This window comes from Erythrolamprus reginae, chromosome 3 (assembly GCF_031021105.1).
Source record: "Erythrolamprus reginae isolate rEryReg1 chromosome 3, rEryReg1.hap1, whole genome shotgun sequence".
Lineage (NCBI taxonomy): Eukaryota > Metazoa > Chordata > Lepidosauria > Squamata > Dipsadidae > Erythrolamprus > Erythrolamprus reginae.
The window spans coordinates 42372597-42397329 of NC_091952.1; the positions used below are offsets into that span (position 1 = coordinate 42372597).

Genomic DNA, 24733 nt, shown 5'->3' on the forward strand with positions numbered 1-24733 from the left:
AGATATTCCATGAAAATAATTATTGAATGTAATTTAAATTGACTAGCCAGACAAAAAACGAAATTATTTGTAAGTATTAACAAATACCTTTTTCAGTGATCCATGTGCTCTATGTCATAGGCTAAATAAATAAATATCTTTATCCGTGTGCTGCAATAATGGCAAACAAATTGTATGGCTAATAGCAAGCCTTATGTTGCAGCTAAATCTATGTATACTGAAATTAGATTAAGAAGCTATACAGTTATAAATTAATATACCTTTTCAACAATTTATGAACATTACATTATTCTAAATCAAAATCTTCAGTACAGTGGTACCTCTACTTAAGAACTTAATTCATTCTCTGACCAGGTTCTTAAGTAGAAAAGTTTGTAAGTAGAAGCAATTTTTCCCATAGGAATCAATGTAAAAGCAAATAATGTGTGCAAACCAATTAGGAAAGAAATAAAAGCTCAGAATTCGGGTGGGAGGAGGAGGAGGAAGAAGAGGAGAAGGACAGTCGCTGCCAAAGGAAGAAAGTGAGGTGAGGTGAATAATAAAAATCCAAAAACTGTAAGGCTTAAAAAAAAGAAAGAGGGACTCTGAGGCGGTGAGGAGGAGCATGCGCTTCCCATACACCCGGCGTGAGGCTGCCTCCCATACACTGTACCAGAGAGAGAAACCCAGGGGGAATGGCAGAAAAAGGGGCCGGGCCTTCGTGCCGCTCTCAAATTTCCTGGGAAATTTTTCCGGGCTCAGGTTCTTAAGTAGAGAATGGTTCTTAAGAAGAGGCAAAAAAATCTTGAACACCCAGTTCTTATCTAGAAAAGTTCTTAAGTAGAGGCATTCTTAGGTAGAAGTACCACTGTATTTAATTTAATTTAATTTAAACTGAATATACTATCAGCACAGAACAGTTTGCTAATTGTCGCACAGTTCAATGTGACACAATTCAGTGCGTTTTGAGACTTGGGATCTTTTAAAGTAGGAGAATGCTTGGCCTAAAACATTTATTTGCCTCTCTCTTAGATTTTGTTTTGGGGCCTGAGAGATCTGAAACGTGTGAACCTATTTGAGGTTGATCAGCCTCAGGTGAGAATTGAATGTGCTGGAAAGAAAGTGGAATCAGAAGTGATCACAACTTACAAAGAGAATCCCAATTTCAATGAACTTGTTAAATTTGTTAATGTGGTAAGTGATCATTGGAAATTATAATTATATTTGGAAAGTTAAGGTAATTGTAATCCAAGTGATTAAGCTTACAAATACGATCTAGGAAATGTTTTACCAAGCAACAGGACAGTGGTCAGGTGTGTGGGCAATTAATTTTCCTGATTCCAGAAACAATGAACTTGCAAACAAATAAACGACTTTTGAGTTTCATCATTAGCTCAAGCAAATAGATTTAAAAAGCAAAATGATGCCAAAATCTCTTACAAGCTGCTATGGTCATAGACTCCAAGACCTGATCTTGATGGGGTGACACATGACTCTGGAATGGGAATCAAAAGTATAAGACTTTCACAGTGAGAAAGTGAGCAGGTTAGCTCAAAATGAGATCTAAACTTCTAGGCTTTTCTCAATAAAAAGGAAAAAACAAAATATGTCACTAAACTTCTCAAAATAACAATGGACTCTCTTTCATATTGCCAATACAGGAAAGATCATTATCTTTGATAGGATTCACATACATATCTTTTTGTTAAATATAGTTTTCTTCCTTTTATAAACTTTGAGACTCCTGTACAGTTTCAGTGGAAATGGCTGATGGCAATCTGCATGTTGAATTATTGGATATCTGATCAAAAAACGAAATGTGTACTTCTGCTATTGTAACACTGAAAATTCTGTGAAACATCATAGAAATACTATGGATTGTTCAGAAATTCATTTGGTTGACTTTTTTTGTAACAGGAACTTCCAGAACAAGTGTACTTACATCCACCTCTCAGTATCTTCGTGGTGGAGAAGAGAGCCTTTGGACGATCTGTCCTTGTGGGAACTCACATAGTTTCTCATATTATGAAATTTGCTCCCAAAGAAGTAGATGAGATGGAAGAGGAAACAGATAACCTTCCCAAGAGTGAGTTTTTAGAGTTTTGAGGACATTATCCAATGAAATGAAAAAGAGGATAATGCAGGGGTCTTAAACTCACGGCCCGTGGGCCAGATGTGTCACGTGCTGCCTACACCCAATCCCATTTTAGCGAAGGGGAAAAGGTCACTATATATCACATGACGACAACCTGACAATGCATTATACTCTTAGTATAATGCATTGGGATATAAGATTCCAATATGTGCTTTGTAAATTTTCTTTGTCATATAAAGGAATGTCCTGCTGGATCACACCTAGAATGTATTTGCATATATTTGCATTAAACATGTGGTTAATATATTTTATTTCAGAAAGGAAAGCATCAGTTAAACCAAATATCTCCCAAAAAGTGATGAAATTAGGTGCAACTGCTGGACAGACGGTAATAAATATTGGTGCAACTGCTGGACAGACTGTAATAAATATTGGTGCAGCTGCTGGAGAACTAGGAAGCAAAGCTAACCCCCTCAAGCTTGTCAAGGTGAGTACAGCAATGTTTCAAGTTTGCTCTAACAGGAGATTCTGTAATATTGGTTGTATAAGACATACGTGGATGTTTTGAAAAAAAAATATTGATAGATGGCACCAATTAAACAGCAAAGAAGAAAATATAAATGATGAATTTACCTCCCTAGGGCCCCAAATTCACAGCTAATTGTTCTTGGAATGGTGGAACAGAAATCTGTTCTTTTCTATCCGATCCTCAAGACCTCGAAACTGCTTCACTTGGATGGTTGGATCCATGGTCTACAATTAAGTGTTATCAGCATGTGAAGATACTGCACACTATGCCAAAAGATCATTCCCATCAACTGTTTGCTATTTAATATACATATTAAACCAGAAAGGTTTATATACATATTAAACCAGAGAGGTTTATATACATATTAATATTAATATTAATTAATTTTAATTAATTTTAATATGTATATTAACCAGAGAGGTTAATATACATATTAAACCAGAGAGGGTAGAAAGTAGAGCCCTGAGATATACACAAAGCAGGGGTTTTCACTTAAACCAGGGATTTCCAATCTTGGCAACTTTAAGACTTGTGGACTTCAACTCCCAGAGTTGAGCTTTGTTGGCTGAGGTTGTCTTAATGTCTTAAAGTTGCCAAGGTTGGAGACACCTGGCCTAGACTATTTGATTTTAATTTAATTTAATTTTTAAAATGTATTTATTTTTGTCAAGCATATATAAGATTACAGTAAAAATATAAACATGTATATACATGAAACAATTCTGACTACATGGAAACATTAGGACAGGGACAGTAGCACATTGGTGTACTTATGGGTTGAGGTCAACAATAGACAGTCTAAGGTTAATGTTTGGGGATTTGGGGAAGAAACCACCGTCTGCTAGTGTATTCCAAGCATTGACCACTCTGTTGCTAAAATTGTATTTTCTGCAATCAAGTTTGAGGTTTCTCCCTTCCCTATGTTCCAACCCCTCAATGGTGATCAAAGAGGACTAGGATGGATGCACTATCCCTATACTGAGCCCACCAGAAGTCATTAGCAAGCACAATCAAAATGTCACAATATTGTAAGCTCTTAGTTTGAAAGAGGTTCAGATAATCTACTTCTATTCAGGACCCTTTGGAGCTGTAGGTTGACCAATAACCTTCTTACTGTGATGGAATTTTATGTTATTTATATTCAGGCACCACTGAAAAAAATCCCTATTGATAAATTGATACCAAAAGAGGAAGAATTTGAGGAGGAAAAGCCTGAGAAGGAAGAACTGGATTGGTGGTCCAAGTACTATGAATCATTAAAGGAATTAAGTAAACAGGTAATCACGAATCTTACAGTAAAATTTGTATTGTATTATAATGAAGTATGGGACTCAGTTGGATAACTTGCCCCTTTTAACTTATTGATTATAAAGTTGGGATACTAGAAGGCAATGGGCCTGTTTAAACAGTAAAATATTTTAAAATAGGTCTGATTTTGTTAGGTAAAATAGAGCTCATGTTGATTTAATCAAGATTATAAATTTCTTTTTTTAACACTCAATGCTTCTGTCTTTGCTCTTCCATGCATTAACTGGTTTCCCAAATAGAGATGGGCCGCAATCTCTTATAAAAAAACCTAGGATTAGTTCTCAGTGTGATTTCATTACTGTATAGGAGTGTACTGCCCGCATTTTTTCAAGTTCTATGAAAACTTTGTCCTATTACTCATAATAAGAACTTTATAGAATAGATAAGAAGAAAAGGCTGTCACACAAAATAATTTAAAATTAAAAGAAGAGAAAAGAAAAAGACTGCTGAATATCCATATCCATAATAGGTTATTAAATCAGTGTTCAATATTGGAAAACTGTAAGGGATTTATTAAGACTGTAGAATGGTAAGTCTGACTGCCATCTGTTATAACTCAGTTAAAGGCCATTCTCTTTTGCAGTTTCTTACTGATGAAGAAGAGGACGATGCAAATGATACAGGTGAGCTAATCATGCTATAGAACAGCATTCCTTCTGTATCTTCCCAATGTGTTAAATGATACCTTCCATCTCCCTAGCATACACAGGAGGGATTATGTCAGCCCAGCAGACTCCAAGACAGGGGAATACTAGTGACAAAATTTCTCTAGATTATTATCTATTTGAAGTTTCAGTTTTCTTTACCAGAAAGAGACCAACACTGGGACTTTGTGTACATCAATAGAATGAACTTATATTGTAACTAAACTGTTAAATCTAAAGCAGTGTTTCCCAACCTTGGCAACTTGAAGATATTTGGACTTCAACTCCCAGAATTCCCCAGCCAGCGAATGCTGGCTGGGGAATTCTGGGAGTTGAAGTCCAGATATCTTCAAGTTGCCAAGGTTGGGAAACACTGATCTAAAGAATCAGTGGAGACATTGTAACTAAAAGTCTTTTATTTAGCTCTGATCCAAAACTAACATCACAGAACGGGCAGAACTCGAGAACAATGAAAGGAAAGAATTTCCATCTTTTTAAACCTTTGCTGGGGAGGCGGGGCTTGACAGCAACTTGAATTTGCCGGTCGCGCTTTAACCAATCCGTGACGGCATGCAAATTAGCCGATGTCCTCCCGTACACAACATAAACACAACCTCAACCTCAGATCATTCTCCCAAAGTTTTTGCTTTCTCTAAAGTGCCAAGTAGTTGTGGTGTCATCTGATTCTGACTAGTCAAACAGTTAATTCTCTCTGTGAGAAGAAAAAAGAGAACTGTGGCCAAATCATTAAATAAAATTTGGTGCGTGAGTTTCGCTTTTAGCAGTTGGAAGAGATCATCATTCTAAATAGAAGTCAAATGGATGTAGTGAAGAAAACCAAAAAGTAAATTAAGCCATTAACTTTACCCAGCTGCTCAGAATCATTGCAGCTAGCACCTAACACGGTGATCTGAGAAGAACACCCCTTTAATTTCTTGGTATCTTCTTTAGATGGAGGGAACCTGAATGCTGCTTTTCTTGATGAGGATGTAGAAGATGAAATAGTTGTTGAAGCAGAGCCAGTCCGACCAAAAAGGAAACTTATAGCAACATTAAAGGTAAGTCTTTGTAAAAAAAAAAAATTAGAAAAAAAGAAATTGATTGATGTCACTTATAAATTTAGAAAAATATAGTATATTGACTTAAGCAATTCTAATTTTCTCACATAGATTATTTACATATGGCAAAGTTTTGAGGGATGAACAGATGAAGACATTTATTTAATCATATTATGTCGTAGAAACAATTTGCTACAATCATTATTATGCTTCAGTGTTCAAGTTGTCTGTTCTCTTTGTATTTCTACTTTGAAGCTAAAAGCCCACTAAAACAGGCTGAGCAGAGATGTAGCTGGTTGCTGTAGCCTACTGCCCATACTTTCCTTTTGCAAATAGTATATGGCTCTTCCATTAAACAGAAGCCCCGAGAACATTGTAGCACCTTACAGACAAAAAAAACATATTGTGGCACAAATCCATGTGATCTTGAATCCAATTCTTACAATAGCATTCTAAAGTTTGTTTACAAAAAGTAGAGATATTGTAAGCATTCAATTTAGAAGAAATGAAATGCATAATTATGATGATGATGATGATGATGATGATATAAGATTATCATAATATCTACTCATAAAACAGGTATCATTGTATTTGATTAGTTAATTGATGCTTGTAAAGAGCTAAAATCTATAATCTTGATTCAGGAAAGAGATAATAGGAATGTCTTGATAAATAGTAACTCATCTCATTCAGATAGGTGTTCTTTAGTCATTAACTATATGTCCTTCTGGAAAGTTGTTCTGCTGATGGCTTAAAAATGTTGACTTTTTCAATATTAGATTGTGCCCATATTATTATTTTGCATAGAGATTGGCTTCTTGAATGAGGTGCACACTAAATAATTATAGCAATTTAAAATGACACTACAGATACATACTTCACACTGAAAAATAAATATCCAAATATTTCTATATAATAAGGGATTCTAGTTGAGAAAGTACAATTATCACAGCATCTTTGTAAAATAAGGTTCTATAGCTATGAATGAAAATATCAAATGGACTGCCAACATAATATATCTTTAATTTTTAATTTATTTTACAATTATTATATACTGCATCCATCACTAGGTCTCAATGTTAAATAAGAGAAAAAGAGATGTAAGAACAAATAATACAATCATTAAGGGTATCCTAGTCACTAACCATGTGCTTTTATCGAATTATTCTTCAAGTGCTGCTTGATTGAAGTATAGGATACAAACTTCAGTTGTTTTATTCAGGCTAGATACATCATGTAATTATCAACTTTTGTACAACAGCCACCCATGAGTCAGTCTCTTCCAGATATATTGAACTGTACTGATCATGACTATGCAATCAAGAGCAGTTGAAGTTTTAACACATTAGGGTGGTAATGGATAGAAAGAAGCTGTTATGGAAACATGTTACACTGGAGTTACACTTTGTGCAAAAATGTGAGGACAAATGTTGGCAGGGCAATGGAATAGAAAGAACAGAGCTTTGCAATATGACCAAGATTTTAGTATGTGTGTGTGTTTACAAATTGCATTGTTGAATCTGTTTTAGAGTTTGTACTATACTTTAATGTTTTCTGTCTCAAAATGTCAAAAAAATCTACTACCAGTTTTCAGTCAATAGTGATAAGAAAGAGTTCCAAGACGTTCAGAAAATGATTTAGAAGGAATTGTTTCTATCTTTAGGATAGAATGGTGCCTAGCCTTCTTTTATAGTATTATCTATATCACTTGATATCTGTTGAAATAGAATTACTATCTGTATTTCTGACTGATAACATGAATTTTGAACAAAATAGGAACAGGATATAACATTCTTGTGAGCCGCCCTGAGTCTTCGGAAAAAGGTGGTATACAAATCTAAATAATAATAATAATAATAACAACAACAACAACAATAAATAAATAATAAACAGGATAAGCAGCAGCAAAAAAATGCAAACACTGAATCTGTTATTACAAACATTTTCTTTGATTGCATTAAGTTTTCTGTCCTGTTCTAATTTGAGTTATGTTCAATTACCGCAGTGTACATTTTTATTCCAGATTTATAGTTCAGAACTAGAGAATGAGTTTGACAATTTTGAGGACTGGTTATGTATTTTCCCACTTCATCGTGGAAAAGCTAGTGAAGATGAAGATGGGAATGAGGAAGAAAAATTTGTCGGGAAGTACAAGGTAGGAATGTTTTGAATCGTATTAATTAATATCATTTGATTTTGTTCCCAAGGTAGTAATGACAGTGAATTTATTCCTATTAATACTAATTTGTTTGTCATAGGAGCTTGTCAATTCAGTCTTACTCATTCCTTTATAAAATGTAAACCTCATTGACTTTAATGGAATGATCACCTAGTAGTATCTTTGCTCTGTGCTTTCTCTAATTCTTCCGTCAGATTCCTGATGCTGGAGATACTTCTCCTCCTCCTCTTCCTCTTAGAAACATAGAAACATAGAAGTCTGACGGCAGAAAAAGACCCCATGGTCCATCTAGTCTGCCCTTATACTATTTTCTGTATTTTATCTTAGGATGGATATATGTTTATCCCAGGCATGTTTAAATTCAGTTACTGTGGATTTATCTACCACATCTGCTGGAAGTTTGTTCCAAGGATCTACTACTCTTTCAGTAAAATAATATTTTCTCATGTTGCTTTTGATCTTTCCCCCAACTAACCTCAGATTGTGTCCCCTTGTTCTTGTGTTCACTTTCCTATTAAAAACACTTCCCTCCTGGACCTTATTTAACCCTTTAATATATTTAAATGTTTCGATCATATCCCCCCTTTTCCTTCTGTCCTCCAGACTATACAGATTGAGTTCATTAAGTCTTTCCTGATACGTTTTATACTTAAGACCTTCCACCATTCTTGTAGCCCGTCTTTGGACCCGTTCAATTTTGTCAATATCTTTTTGTAGGTGAGGTCTCCAGAACTGAACACAGTATTCCAAATGTGGTCTCACCAGCATTCTATATAGCGGGATCATAATCTCCCTCTTCCTGCTTGTTATACCTCTAGCTATGCAGCCAAGCATCCTACTTGCTTTTCCTACTGCCTGACTGCACTGTTCACCCATTTTGAGACTGTCAGAAATCACTACGCCTAAATCCTTTTCTTTTGAAGTATTTGCTAACACAGAACTGCCAATACAATAGTCAGATTGAGGATTCCTTTTCCCCAAGTGCATTATTTTACATTTGGAAACATTAAACTGCAGTTTCCATTGCTTTGACCATTTATCTAGTAAAGCTAAATCATTTACCATATTGCCGACGCCTCCAGGAATATCAACCCTATTGCACACTTTAGAGTCATCGGCAAATAGGCAAACCTTCCCTACCAGACCTTCCCCTATGTCACTCACAAACATATTAAAAAGAATAGGACCCAGAACAGACCCTTGTGGCACACCGCTTGTAACCTGACTCTGCTCAGAATACTCGCCATTCACAACAACCCTCTGGTGTCTATGCTTCAGCCAGCTGCAAATCCATTGAACTATCCAGGGATTAAGTCCAATCTTCACTAATTTATCTATCAGCTCTTTATGTGGAACCGTATCAAAGGCTTTGCTGAAGTCCAGGTAGGCAATATCCACGGCACCACCTTCATCCAACACCTTTGTGACATAGTCAAAGAAATCAATGAGATTAGTCTGACATGATTTGCCTTCAGTAAAGCCATGCTGATTTAGGTCCAATAATTTATTGTTTTTTAGGTGCTGATTTATCCTCTTTTTCAGTAGAGTCTCCATCATTTTAACGACAACTGATGTCAAGCTAACTGGCCTGTAGTTACCAGCTTCTTCTCTACTGCCCTTCTTGTGGATAGGCACAACACTTGCCATTCTCCAATCCTCAGGAACATCTCCTGTTAACAAGGATTGGTTAAACAAATCAGTCAGGGGGGTAGCAATGACAGATCTGAGTTCTTTAAGAACTCTGGGGTGGATGCCATCTGGACCCATTGCCTTATTTATCTTTAATCGTTCAAGTTCTTCTAAGACATCGGCTTCTAAGATCACTGGAGCTGAATCCGTACAGTTGGAGGCAATGCTATATCCCTCTATAGTATTATTTTGTAAGGTGTCTTTTGAGAAAACTGAACAGAAGTAGCTATTGAAATGGTCAGCGATCTCCTTATTCCCATTAATGCATGTATTTTTCCCGGTACTAAGCTTCGTGATGCCGCAGTTTTTCTTCTTCTTATCACTAATATATCTGAAGAAGGTTTTATCCCCCTTCTTTAGAGATTTGGCAATTTCTTCCTCTTTTGAGGCTTTAGCAGCATATATTATCTGTTTCGCCTCCTTCTGTCTCATTTTATACACCTCCCTATCAGCTATACTTCCAGACTCTTTATACCTCCTATAGGCAGCCTTTTTTTCATTGACTATAGTCCTTACATCATTGCTAAACCATAGCGGTTTCTTCTTCCTTTTACCTTTAGTTATTTGTCTTACATACAGTCCAGTGGCTTTTAAGATGGCCTTTTTAAATACAGTCCACTGGGTGCTCGCTCCTGCCATTTTATCCCTCCCCTTTAATTCATTATCTAAATATTCCCCCATTGCATTAAAATTTGTTTTTCTGAAATCCAATACTTTGGTTGCATTATAGGATTGCTCACAATGAGTTTTTACATCAAACCACAAACATAGATGGTCACTGCAACCTAAATTTTCTCCCACCTTGACATCTGAAACCCAATTCCCATTCGTAAAAACTAAATCTAGAATATTCTCCCCTCTAGTTGGTGTCTTAACCAGCTGTGCCAGAGCTGCTCCTGTAAAGGCCTCTACTATATTCTTACTTTTGCATGTAAGGGCACTGGGGATATTCCAGTCAACATCAGGCATGTTGAAATCACCCATAACCACAATATCTCCCTTTACTGCCATTTGGGTAATTTCATCCACCATCTTGTTGTCATATTCCTCAGATTGCCCTGGAGGCCTATAGATCACCCCAATTCTAATGACAGAACCGTCTTTATTTTGCATGCAAATCCAGAGGGTCTCTAGATCTTGACATGTATTTTGAATTAGTGTTGTTTTTAGAGTTTCTTTAACATAAATGGCTACTCCACCTCCCCTTCTCTCTATTCTATCCTTCCTATGCAGTGTATATCCTGGTATGGATATTTCCCATTCATTAGAATCCTTAAACCATGTCTCAGTTATGGCAACCAGGTCCAAATTATCTCTAGATATTATGGCCATTAATTCACAGAGCTTGTTGCTCAAGCTTCGAGCATTCGTGCACATTACACGAAGAACATTATTTTCATTATTAGTTTGCCCCTTATCATCAACAACTACATCTATTTTATTTGCAGCTCCCTTTTCATAAGCTTCCAAAAACTGCTTTATCCTCATTGGTCGGGGACAGAAATCACCCACATCAGTTACATCTCTGTCCCCTTTACCTAGTTTAAATGCCTGTCCAAAAAAGTTCTGAATTCCTCACCGAGTACCTGGGTACCTCTGTATGATGGATGCAAACCATCCCTCTTAAACAACTCCCTATTAGACCACCTACTGACATCATGACTTACATAGCCAAAACCTTCAGCTTTACACCACTGCTTTAACCACACATTAAACTCTATGATACACGTTGTTTTATCCTCTTGGCCACAAACCAGTAACACCTCTGAGAAAGTCACTGAATCTGCTATTTTACCCAGCTCCACACTTAGACATTGAAAATCTCTTTTTACTACATTGACATTTCTCTGGGACAAATCATTTGTGCCAAGATGCACCACCACATCAATGTTATTACCTTTACTCACAGCCTTGACAATGTTTGTAATCCTCCTCCTGTCCCTGCTGGCAGTGGCCCCTGGGAGACACCTCAGCACCTTCACCACGTCCTTACTCTGTCCCAAATCAACACCTCTAACAGTCGAATCACCCACAAGAAAATGTGTCCTCTTTATATTTCTACTAACTGCACTTGATGGTTTGGTGACATTTACAACAACTTCCCCTTTGAATATCCCCTCATTCTCTGCCTGAGGGGCCTTGCTAATATCTCCAACATCCTTACTATTTAAATCCGCAAGAACTCCTCCTCCTCCTCCTCCCCCCCCCCCTCCTCCTTCTTCTTTTCTTTCTTTTTTTCTTTTGACAAATGGTGAATTGAAGGACATTCACTGCAAAGCTTCAACTGGTTCAGAATATGATCTTTATTTCATGACCTGCAGTGGTTGCTGGTGTGCTTTTGGATGTGATTCAAGGGTTATTGGGTTCTTACCTATAAAGCTACTACTTGCCTTCTGCAGTTTCTACCAATCTGATATGAACTGGCAGAGTGGACATTTTCCAGGTCACCCTCGATTAAACAGTACCACATTTCAGGATCCAGGAAGTGTGTGTTCTCTGGTGTCTAAAATGAGATTCCTCCTTTGGGCTGTATGGTTCAGTTCAGGCAAATTGGTAGTGGTGGCATCAGGAGGCTCCGCCCATGCACTGTCATCAAAAATGCTCTGTGCATGCGCAAAAGCTTCTACGCATATGCAGAAACATTGTACTCAGGTGAAATGTGCGCCCGTGCCCTCCCATTCCTGGTTACACATAGCAAAGGTATGTGTAACCCACTACTGATATGTTCCTAGGTGAATGATGTTCTAGGTCAGTGATAATGAAACTTTTTTTCCTCAGGTGTTGAAAGAGCATGGGTGCATGCTATCATGCATGTGTGAGTGCCCACACCCATTATTCCATGCCCAGGGAGGGTGAAAACAGCTTCACTGCCTCCTGGAGGCCTTCTGGAGGACAGAAATGGCATGTTTTCTAACTTCTGGTGGGCCCAATACGCTCGTGTTTTGCCCTCTCTAGGCTCCAAATGCTCTCCTGGAGTCAGGGAGGGTAAAAACGTCCTCCCCATTTCCCCAGAGGTTCTCTGGAAGCCAAAAACACCCTCCAAGAACTTCTGTGTGAGCCAAAACTCAGCTGGCCAGCATACACACACATGCTCACCTGTCTGGAACCCACACCGAATTTCGGACAGCAACACCCTAGAAAAGGTCCAACGATACTTCACCAGAAGAGCCCTTCATTCCACCACTCGAAACAAAACACCCTACGAAAATAGACTTACAATCTTGGGTCTAGAAAGCTTAGAACTACGACACCTTAAACATGATTTAAGTATTGCCCACAAGATCATATGCTGCAACATCCTGCCTGTCAACAACTACTTCAGCTTCAACCGCAATAACACAAGAGCACGCAACAGGTTCAAACTTAATATCAACCGCTCCAAACTTAACTGTAAAAAATATGACTTTAGCAATCGAGTTGTTGAAGCATGGAACTCATTACCAGACTCCGTGGTGTCAACCCCTAACCCCCAACATTTTCCCCTTAGACTTTCCACGGTTGACTTCTCCAGATTCCTTAGAGGTCAGTAAGGGGCGAGCATAAGTGCACTAGTGTGCCTTCCGTCCCCTGTCCAATTGTCTCTCCTATATTTTATATATCTTTTCTCCCATCCATATATCCTTCCTCTACTCTTCATTGATGTATTCTATTCTCATATCTCTTCTTCTATCCCTTCCCTGATATTGACTACTACATGTTTTTATTCTCCTTAACTTTCAATTTGTATTGGACAAAATAAATAAATAAATAAATAAAATGTTGGAGCTGAGCTAGGGCAACAGCTCGTATGCCATCAAATATGGCTCTGCGTGCCACTTGTGGTATCCGTGCCATAGATTCGCTATCACTGTTCTAAGTCTTGGAAACTGGCTATTTAACTTGGCCTTGAGGCAGGATGGATATTTATATTTGTATTACTATATTGTAAGAATTTTACATTTTTATACTTTTTCAGATTAATACTTTTTTGTTGTTGTTGCTTAGATGTTATTCCACTGTGAACTATAGAAACTTGGTTGGCGTCGCATACATCCATATCGGATAAATAAATATAAATTAATTAAAAGTCAGATATATTCTGCTAGGAGAAGTGAATAGCTACTTCTCAGCAATAGGACTTTCCAAATTATAAATTAATAGAAAAAAACCCTACATAACCAGAACGTTATTCTCAACTCCCTCTACTGCAGGGTTCATTCTACGTTTATCGAGCTGAAGAGGTAGGTCCAGAACATAAGATCTCCCAAGGCATCCCCAGAAACAGACCCATCAAAGTTCTTGTCAGAATTTATATTGTCAAAGTAAGTATTTTGACTTCATATACAGAAATGCTGATTTAGGATTCTAATGTTTCTTGAGGTACACTGCAGGCAGGTTGATTTCCAAGGCACAATCACTGAAATAACAGAGATTCTGTCATTATTTCAACCCTGGTCATTATTTATTGTGCTCTTAAGTGCAATTCTTTCATAAATTGAAAAGTAAAATATCGCAGAACATTCTTCTGACATTCTAAGCTTGGGTATTTTCAAATGAAGAATTCCTAATGATGTTCTTGCCCCTTCCTTGCAGATTATTTTCCTGTTAGGAAAATAGACCCAAGAATAGGTAAATATAGGAGAGTTAAATATGGAAGGTGCCATTTATTAACCACGAACTCTCCAAGGCATTAGGAAAAATTCAATTGTAAGCAATCTAAACCATTTTTCAGATGGGAAGATATAGATAGGTTTACCACAAATTGCATGACATTCCATTATATTAATTCCATATCAATTTGTAGAATTCTTTTTATCCCATGCTTTTGTATTCTGTCACATGTCACATGCTTCTGTTTCTCTAGGCAACTAATTTGACACCAGCAGATCCCAATGGCAAAGCAGATCCCTATCTTGTGGTTAAGATTGGTCAACAACAAAAAGACACCAAGGATCGATATATCCCAAAACAGCTCAATCCAGTTTTTGGAGAGTAAGGATATGTTTGTATCTTATATCCGTTACATCTTTTCTAAATTGATTCTTGTCTTACCAGAAGATTTTTTTTCTATTTCGGAAGAATACACCCATTTGTTATAGACATAAAGACACAAGAGTATGTGTTCATAGCATCAACTTATATGCATGGATTTTTAAAGGCTGATAGTGGAGCTTTCTGTGGAACTGGTAATGTAGAGAAATAAGAAAGTTGAAAAATTCCAAGGATGAATACTGGCATGACCAATGAAGGAAGTCTTCATCTAGAAGAAAATAGCCTTTCAGCACAGAAAGAGGGAATCTGAGGTTATATCTGTCTTATATGTTTATGAAAATAAGAGTAAAAGAAAGCAAATTGTTACTAAAAAGTAAAAGAATTGCAAGGGTCTGATACTTACTATATAAAATAAAGAATGAAGGTGGACTTTAAAATGAAAGAATAGTCTTTATCATTCTGCGAATGGATCCATCCATCCGGTATTCCTTTTATTTCAGCATTTATATCCATAAATACAAATTAAAGGAAATGCTGCTATAGCAAGCAATAAAATGATTATTGTACAGAAGCTATTTTGTTATGTTCTGTCTTTACTTGCTATCTCCCAATGATATTATTTCCTTTCTATCTCATATTTAGAGTACTGGAGCTTTCGATATCCTTTCCTATAGAATCAGAACTCTCCATCTCAATATTTGACCATGATTTAGTTGGATCCGATGATTTAATTGGGGAGACCAAAATTGACTTGGAGAACCGATTCTACAGCAATCACAGAGCCAATTGTGGAGTGGCCTCACAATATGACACGTACGTATTATAGGAGCTGTCAAGGTGACCGAATCCCTCTCTCATTTTATTAGTATTCTGTCGCTTTGTCAACAGAGCTTAAGACCCAATGCTTTCTGCCCTATAGAAATGCCAGCACTAATAAAACAGTTTCACATCTGATCTAAACTTGCTAAAATACAATTTACCCATATCTAATCATTTGTTACAGAGAAGGTTACAATATATGGCGAGATGCTTTCAAACCCACACATATCTTGGAAAGTTTATGCAAGAAGAATGCACTCCCCTCAGCTGAATACAGGGCAGAGGAAGTCAAAGTGAATAACAAGATTTTTAAAATTCCCCCTGAAGCTTTTCCTGAAGGTAATAATACATATCTTTGGTATACTTTTTAAAAAATTTCAACAGTGCTGGATACTTATTTCCAAAGCTGAACCATACCACGGTTTTTCCCATCTGATGACGTCATACGTCATCACCATACTAATAATTTTTGCAAATAAATAACAAAAAAAATATTTATTGTTAATAAATAATTATGTTTATAAATATCAGGATCACTAAATGCCTTATTCAATGGTGAGTACCAGTAATAATGGTGAGTAAATGGTTGTTAAGGGAATGGGAAATGGTAATTTAGGGGTTTAAAGTGTTAAGGGATGGCTTGTGATACTGTCCATAGCCAAAAATGGTGTATTTACTTCTGCATCTCTACTTTGCGGAAATTCAACTTTCGCTGGCAGTCTCGGAACGCATCCCCCGCGGAAATAGAGGGAACACTGTATATATGTTTATATTTGGATATGTTTATTTATCCGAATATATGTAGGGGTGTGTGTGTTTGACAGAGACAGAGAGACAGAGAGACAGAGAGGAAGGAAGGAAAATGTTAAAATATCAACTCCCGCTAACTGGGATATTTTTCCAAATTCAGTGGATACATAATTAGAAATTGAAAATGAGTGCATGACTAGAAATCTCATATATCTCATTAAATACTGAACTGAATCCAGACTTGAAAAAGTGCACTTTGAGATCTGTGTTTTGTTATATTTCAGAAGCCTTGGCAAAAGACGATAAAGAAAATAATGACGAAACCTGGTCTGCCTATGATGAGCACAAGGCTTTGCATGTTCTTCAACACTGGGATGAAATGCCTGAGTATGGGTGCAAATTAGTACCAGAACATGTGGAAGTTCGATCCATTTATAATCCAGATAACCCTGGTATTCTCCAGGTAAAACAGAAAGATTATTTTTATTTTTTTAAATTATTATTTAATAATAATAATAATAATAATAATTATTATTATTATTATTTATTAGACTTGTATGCCGCCCCTCTCCGAAGACTCGGAGCGACTCACAACAAATACAAAGCACAAATCTAATATTAAAAACAATTATAAAAACCCATTATAAAACAGTCATACCATCCAATTAAACCATACATAAAATGAAACAGCTAAGGGTCAGTTATGTACATACTATACTACTGTTATTACTACTGTTATATTTTGCACCCAACATTTGTAGTGTAGCAGCTGTTGCCTACAAAATATTTATAGGATTACATGCATGACCTGCAGTCTAGCAAGGTCCTCTCTAACATATACTGTACAGTACTTTGTTTTATGGAATTTCAACTCCCATAATAACCCTCTGAGGACAGAAGGCTGCTCTAGCACAACCATAGCAATATGGGTTGATAAAGTTACTCTGGCCAAGTCAAGCTCAGTTCCTGATGATTTTATAGATATGGCAGTATACACATAATTATAAATATAGTTTGCCCTTATTTTCTTCCTGGGTGTTTTTTTTCCCCTTCAATTTTGCTATCTGTCTGACTGCTCATTGTCTTAATCTCTCTTCAGACTGCAATTCTCAAATTGCAGTGTAAAAACCCAGATGCACGGAATAATATCAATAAAGGAGAGAAAATTGTCAAGTGGCCTTTTGTTCTTATTTCTTCAGGGTTCTCTCCACATGTGGATTGACATGTTTCCAAATGACGTCCCTGCGCCACCACCTGTCAACATCAAACCACGACTTCCAATCAGGTAGGGAGGAACCTCTGTGAATAGAAATCCAAGTCAATACTTATTTTACCATTATAGAATTTGTTGTGTATATTGTGAACTGGGTAAAGATTTGTGACTTGAAATTCTCCGATGCTGCCGACATCTAAACTACTTTCCAACTGCAAATTGCATCACGTTGCATATGAGCGTATTTAATATTTTGAAAAACTGTTACAGAATAACAAAATCACTACAGTTAATTTCATTTGGATGTATTTTCAAGGGGAAAAGAACACACTTGTGGGTAATAAGCTGTTAAGAATGGAAAATAATATACGTATAATAAAGCAAGAGGAATATGCAGCTGTATCTTGCCTCAGAATTAATGGAGTGACTAACAGGCTAGAACCAAATTTAGATTAACTCAATGGTATATGAAAAGAATCTGTAATTCTAATATGGAAACCATGGAAATCACATTGAATGCATGCTATTTTAGCATTAAACCAAATGCAGAGAATCTGCAATTACTGTAAGGGTTTGTTTGTCAAAGGTCTTTTTGTGCCAAGGCCCCTGGCAAGGGGTTTCATGGCTACCCATCTTGTATGTATCTTTACAATTAATTAACAGCTCAACTAACAAATTACTTAGGATTTGCAAGAAAATCATTATTGTCTTTGGTTTTTTCCCCTTCTTCTTTCCCAGTTATGAACTACGTGTCATTATCTGGAATACAGATGATGTGATTCTTGATGATGTCAATCCAATAACAGGAGAAATCTCCAGTGACATATACGTCAAAAGGTGAATTTGCTGGGATAAGTTAAAACAAACAGAAATCATCAAATCAAATCAAATCAAATTAAAAAAAATGAATAAAGGTGCTAAAGACCTAGTTCTGCCAGCGGGCCTGGGGAACCCAGAGTGGGATGGAGGCCACTAAAAGGCTTTTATAATGTATGGTCATTAGGGGGGGGTATTATTTTATTAATTTAGTATTTGATTATTTTCTTCTATTAGTTTTATTTTCTATGTGCAATGTTTTTATATTCGTGTAAGCCCCCTTGAGCAAGTGGGAGTTGCCACTACCGCTACTACCAGTGCGCTGTGTGTGCAGATCTGGGTCTCTGGTGTGCACGCGTGCATGTACCAGCAAGATTTTGCTTCTGCACATGCACAGGAAGCAGAATCTTGCGAGGGGACGCACATGCAAGATTTTGGCGAATTTTTTTTTGCTGCTGTGCATGCGCAGAAGCAAAAAAAAAAATCACCGAAATCTCACATGTGCATGCGTCCCCTTGCAAGATTTTGCTTCCTGTGCATGCACAGAAGCAAAATATCACTGGGACACTTGTACGCACACGCCAGAGACCCAAAGCTGCGCACACAGCTCCAGTTTTACTACCAGTGTGGTGTCCTCATCTGTACCCGTAGGAACCCACTACTGTCCTTGAGTTGCCATGTGTGAATAGGCGGCAATATAAATTTCTAAAACAAAAAAGTCTACGGAGAGGGGTTGCATACAAATCTAATAAATAAAATAAAATAAAATAGAATAGAATAGAATAAAATAAAAATAAATAAAAAAACAAGCAACACAATTTTTCATTTTTGGAGCAAATATTACTCTACTGATATAGACTTTAGGCTTGGGGCACCTAAACAGTGCTGTTGCTGCTTTTTCTCCAAGCTTGTATATGAAAGTACACTGTCAATCCTATGTAGGTAATCCTCGATTTACAATCAGAATGGAGCCCCTAATTTCCATTATTAAGCAAGACAGTTGTTAAGTGAATTGTGCCCCATTTTTGCCTACAGTCGTTAAGAGAATTACCGCAGTTGTTAAAGAAATTATGTGGTTGTTCAGTGACTCCAGTGTCCTCAATGACTCTGCTTGTGGGGATCCAGCTGGGAAGATTATAAATCACATGATCCTGGGGCAGTGGAACTGCCATGAATACCTGCCAGTTGCCAAGCAACTGGATTCTGATCATGTGACTATTGAGATGCTGCAACGGTTTTAGTGTGAAAACTGGTCATAAGTTACTTTTTTCTGTGTCACTATAACTTTGAACAGTCATTAGACAAAATGCTATAAATTGAGGGCCTATGGGGTGTGCAGCTGAGACAGATAGCTTTGGGGCTTGAAAGAGCAAATCTCTATTTCTTCCTCCACTGTTACCTTATTTAGGATGTCCGCAACATTTGTTAAGTGAATTTTGCCCCCTTTACGACCTTTCTTGCCGCAGTTGTTAAGTGAATCACTGCAGTTGATAAGTTATAAACACAGTTGTTAAGTGAATCTGGCTTCCCCGTTGATTTTTGCTTGTCAAATGTTTGTAAACGTTGATCACATGACCTTAGGACACAGCAATCGTCATAAGTATAAACCAGTTGCCAGGCATCTGAATTTTGATCACATGATCATGAGGATGCTACAAAGGTCGTAAGTGTGAAAAATGGCCATAAGTCACTTTTTCCAGTGCTATTGTAATTTTGAACCGTCATTAAATGAACTGTTGCAAGTTGAGGACTGCCTGTATTCTGAATCATCCTTATGTTAAGATTTTGCCAGATGCTAATGAAAAGTTCTTCTGCAGCTGGATCAAAGGACTGGAGAAAGACAAGCAAGAAACGGATGTTCATTTCAATTCTTTGAGTGGGGAAGGCAACTTCAACTGGCGCTTTGTGTTCCGGTTTGATTACCTTCCAACCGAGAAAGAGATAACGTACAAAAAGAAGGATTCTATTTTTTCTCTGGAGGAGTCGGAATTCCGTGAACCAGCCGTCCTAGTCTTTCAAGTCTGGGACTACGATAGGATTTCGGCAAATGATTTCCTAGGTATTCTTTTAAATGTACAAGTGTCCTATTGTCTCTCCTCTATCCCATATATCTCCTCTTCTATCCCTTTGTCTTTCTTATATTCTCTCATTGATTTATTTTATCCCATACTCTCTCTTCTATTCCTTCTCTAATTTTATTTCCTGGAAAGTGGCCTCTACTACCTTCATTGTGTATTATTGTGTATTAGACAAAATTAATTAAATAAAACATGAATGAATTGGAATGTTAGCTTGTTTTAGTGCATGTATACATGGCACAAATAGAAGAAAATTCTTCATTTCCCAGACTATTATTCACAGGACATGTCCCAGAATGCCAGGGACAATTTGACAAGAGCCTCTTCTCCTTGTTCAGTTTTGGATGTTTTATGTAGCTATGAGCAGTGAAAGTCACCTTAGCTATTTATAGATTTTTTTAAAAAAATGTGTATCCTTGGTGAAATAGTAAAGGAGAAAAATGAATTTATGGCACCACCCAATGGTTAGCAAGGTATTACAACATTTTATTTTATTTTATTTTATTTTATTTTATTTTATTTTATTTTATTTTATTTTATTTTATTTTATTTTATTTTATTTTATTTTATTTTATTTTATTTTATTTTATTTTATTTTATTTTATTTTATTTTATTTTATTTTATTTTATTTTATTTTATTTTATTTTATTTTATTTTATTTTATTTTATTTTATTTTATTTTATTTTATTTTATTTTATTTTATTTTATTTTATTTTATTTTATTTTATTTTATTTTATTTTATTTTATTTTATTTTATTTTATTTTATTTTATTTTATTTTATTTTATTTTATTTTATTTTATTTTATTTTATTTTATTTTATTTTATTTTATTTTATTTTATTTTATTTTATTTTATTTTATTTTATTTTATTTTATTTTATTTATTTTTTTTTTATTTATTTTATTTTTTTTTATTTTATTTTTTTTATTTTATTTTATTTTATTTTATTTTATTTTATTTTATTTTATTTTATTTTATTTTATTTTATTTTATTTTATTTTATTTTATTTTATTTTATTTTATTTTATTTTATTTTATTTTATTTTATTTTATTTTATTTTATTTTATTTTATTTTATTTTATTTTATTTTATTTTATTTTATTTTATTTTATTTTATTTTATTTTATTTTATTTTATTTTATTTTATTTTATTTTATTTTATTTTATTTTATTTTATTTTATTTTATTTTATTTTATTTTATTTTATTTTATTTTATTTTATTTTATTTTATTTTATTTTATTTTATTTTATTTTATTTTATTTTATTTTATTTATTATTCATTTGTTTGTTTGTCAAACAATTATAGGATGGTAATTTGTATAAATAAAACATTAGAAAAGTGATGGAAATTAATGATAGAAGACAATAGAACAGTAGGACAGGGATGATAAGCACAATGGTGCACTTATGCACACCCCTTACAGACCTCTTAGAAAGGGGGAGAGATTAATTGTAGATAATCTAAGGTTAAAGGTTTTGGGGTTAGGAATAGAAACCACAGAGTCAGGTAGTGCATTCTGGGCGTTGATTATTCTATTGCTAAAGTCATATTTTTTGCAGTCTAGTTTAAAGCGATTGACATTTAGTTTAAATCTATTACTTGTTTGTGTGTTGTTGCCGTTGAAGGTAAAGTAGTCACTAATTGGAAGGACATTTTGGTATATGATTTTATGAACTATAGTTAAGTCAGAACAGAGACAACGGAGTTGTAAGTTGTCTAATCGAAGAATGTCAAGTCTGGCAGGGTAAGGTATTTTGTTGCTGGAAGAGGAGTGAAGGACTCTTCTTGTGAAATATTTCTGGATTCTCTCAATTGTGTTGATATCAGATATGCAATGGGGTTTCCATACAGGTGAGCTGTATTCTAGGATTGGTCTGACAAATGTTTTGTAAGCTCTGGTTAGCAGATCAATATAGCCAGAGAAGAAGTTGCAAAGGATTAGGTTAACAACTCTTAAAGACTTTTTGGCAATGTTGTTACAGTGGGCTCTGGGAGTTAGATCATGAGGTCTTAGAACATCAGGGTGATTTTATGAGTTCAGAAGCATTGATCAAGTCTGTTTGACTATCATTTATTTGCAAGTAGTCCTTGATTTATGACCACCTAAAGATTCTGCTTTGAGCAGGATTCAACAAGATGACATTAAGATCCGGTCATATTGTGATTTCTGCAATTATGTTTCATGCTAACTGTGACCATAATTAATATAATTCCCAATGATTTTTTTAAAAAAAACTATTTTCTGTTTTTTGCACCTTTCTAGGGGCCATTGAGTTAAAGCTGAATGATATGGTGAGAGCTGCCAAGAGCTCAGAGCAATGCACTATCAAGATGGCCAAGGAAAAGGCCATGCCACGGTTTTCTATCTTCCGAAACAAGCGAATGAAAGGATGGTGGCCCTTCATTAAATTGAAAGGTCAGGAAGACATTGAAAGGGAAGAGAGGGAGGCTAAGCAGAAGAAAAAGAAGAAGAAGAAGAAGAAGTGGGGCAAATCCGTTAAGCCAGAAGATATTGAGTTTTCAGATCCTAGTGGGAACATCTTCATCTTAACTGTAAGAAAACATGCAGCAATATTGAAGTGGTGCCTGATTACACCAGCTCAAACTCAGCTTTTATTTTAGAGTTCCCATTCCTTAAAAATACAGTAGTACCTCGTGATACAAACCCGTCATCATACGAACTTTCCAAGATACGAACCTGGGGTTCAGAAAATTTTTGACTCTTCTTACAAACCTTTTTCGCCTTACGAACCCACCCGAATGCCAAACCTGGAAGTTTGGCAAAAGTTCGGGTTCGGGAGGCCGCCGAGAAGCCCTGCTGCCCGGCTGTCGCCTTTTGAAACAGCCGGGGGGCTTCTCGGCTTTCTCCTGAACACCAAACCCAGAGGTTCGGCAAAAAGTTCAGTTTCGGTGTTTGGGTTCGGGAGGCCACCAAGAAGCCCCGCCGACTGGCTGTCAGCTTTGCAAAAGAGCCGCGGAGCTGTCGGCTGGTCGGGAGGCACAAATGGGGAATCCCAATAGGGAATTCCATGGGCGGAGCTTTGACGTCACAAAGACGTCCTTCCTGGAGCCACATTTTGGCCAGCCAGGAAGGACGTCTCCATGACATCAAAACTCCGCCCATGGAATTCCCTCTTGGGATTCCCCACCTCCATTTGAGCCTCCCGACCTGCCGACAGCTCCGCGGCACTTTTGCAAAGCTGACAGCCAGTTGGCAGGGCTTCTTGGTGGCTTCCCGAACTTGAACTTTTGCCGAACTTCTGGGTTCAGCATTCAGGACAACTCTGAGAAGCGCCCAGCTGTTTCAAAAGGTGACAGCCTGGCGGCAGCGCCCAGCAAAGCACCGTTTTTGCATTTTTTTTTTGCTTGCATGCATTAATTGATTTTACATTGTTTCATATGGGAAACATTATTTTATCTTATGAACTTTTCGCCTTACGAACCTCCTCCCGGAACCAATTAAGTTCGTAAGACGAGGTATTACTGTATGTCTGTTTTGCTGCTTTCCCTGTTCCTACTTCTTTATTTGAGATGAAGTTGGAAAACCATAGTTTTCTGACAATTGTGATGCTTCCTTATGGAATTGCCTTTTACAGAAAGACACCAGGCTGAATCCGTCTTCAGTTTCCAGGTATTAGGAAAAAGCCCTGAATTTCATCAGAGTATACCTTGGTACTTGTATATTTCTCGCTTCTACTTCATTTATTGTCAGAAGCCACCACATTTTCCAGGCATCAGAGCAGATGTTCTTAAAAACTATCAACTGACTTCTCCCATTTCTCTGATAATTGATTCTACAGACATATATTTTTGTTTTGCTCTTTGCAGAATATTTGATGAATTAATTTTAGGTTTAATTTGCTTTCAGTTGTTGTGGAAATCGTATTTCTTAGAGAAAAAAATTGGTTCGTTGCATTGTATTTCCTTTAATAAGTAAACACTTGAAAACATCAGCTGCTATTTCACAGTATGCTTTTTTTCCAGGGAAAAGTAGAAGCTGAATTTCAGTTACTGACTCTGGAGGAAGCTGAAAAAAACCCAGTTGGTTTGGGGAGAAAGGAGCCAGAACCCTTGGAAAAACCCAAGTAAGTGCTGATAAATGTTTGCAGATTATCATACAAGTACCCAATCTTACTCTCCCACTCAAAATGGTACCATTACAGTGGTACCCCTACTTACGAACTTAATTCGTTCCGTGACCAGGTTCTTAACTAGAAAAGTTTGTAAGAAGAAGCATTTTTCCCATAGGAATCAATGTAAATGCATGCAATTGGGGAAACCACAGGGAGGGTGGAGGCCCTGTTTCCTCCCAGGAAATTCCTAGAGAGGCTCCAAGGAGACTTCTCCCTGCCTTTTCCAGTTACAGTTTTGGAGGCTTGGGTTTGTAAGTGGAAAATTCTTCTTGAGAAGAGGCAAAAAAATCTTGAACACCCAGTTCTTATCTAGAAAAATTTGTAAGTAGAGGCATTCTTAGGTAGAGGTACCACTTTACATAGTGGTGGCTTCTCTAGAATTCTCCTGTTTAGATGTGTGAGGATTTGGCTGAATGTAATGTTAAGATAATTTTATATGAATCAGATGTCCTGAAATTCTGCT

The 24733-nt window shown here is 36.3% G+C and overlaps 1 protein-coding gene across 1 annotated transcript in view; it reads left to right on the plus strand.

Annotated features, from left to right (window-relative positions):
• LOC139163796 (fer-1-like protein 4) overlaps window positions 1-24733 on the plus strand; it is a 79869-nt gene that overhangs the window by 52723 nt on the left and 2413 nt on the right. Inside the window, exons 28-44 of the mRNA XM_070744960.1 lie at window positions 1012-1173; window positions 1897-2065; window positions 2392-2561; window positions 3749-3880; window positions 4495-4534; window positions 5507-5613; window positions 7637-7768; window positions 13672-13782; window positions 14325-14452; window positions 15095-15265; window positions 15456-15610; window positions 16306-16484; window positions 17221-17306; window positions 17973-18071; window positions 19868-20109; window positions 22401-22690; window positions 24122-24222. Coding sequence (XP_070601061.1) covers window positions 1012-1173; window positions 1897-2065; window positions 2392-2561; window positions 3749-3880; window positions 4495-4534; window positions 5507-5613; window positions 7637-7768; window positions 13672-13782; window positions 14325-14452; window positions 15095-15265; window positions 15456-15610; window positions 16306-16484; window positions 17221-17306; window positions 17973-18071; window positions 19868-20109; window positions 22401-22690; window positions 24122-24222 — 2474 coding nt within the window. The remainder of the gene's footprint in view (window positions 1-1011; window positions 1174-1896; window positions 2066-2391; window positions 2562-3748; window positions 3881-4494; window positions 4535-5506; window positions 5614-7636; window positions 7769-13671; window positions 13783-14324; window positions 14453-15094; window positions 15266-15455; window positions 15611-16305; window positions 16485-17220; window positions 17307-17972; window positions 18072-19867; window positions 20110-22400; window positions 22691-24121; window positions 24223-24733) is intronic.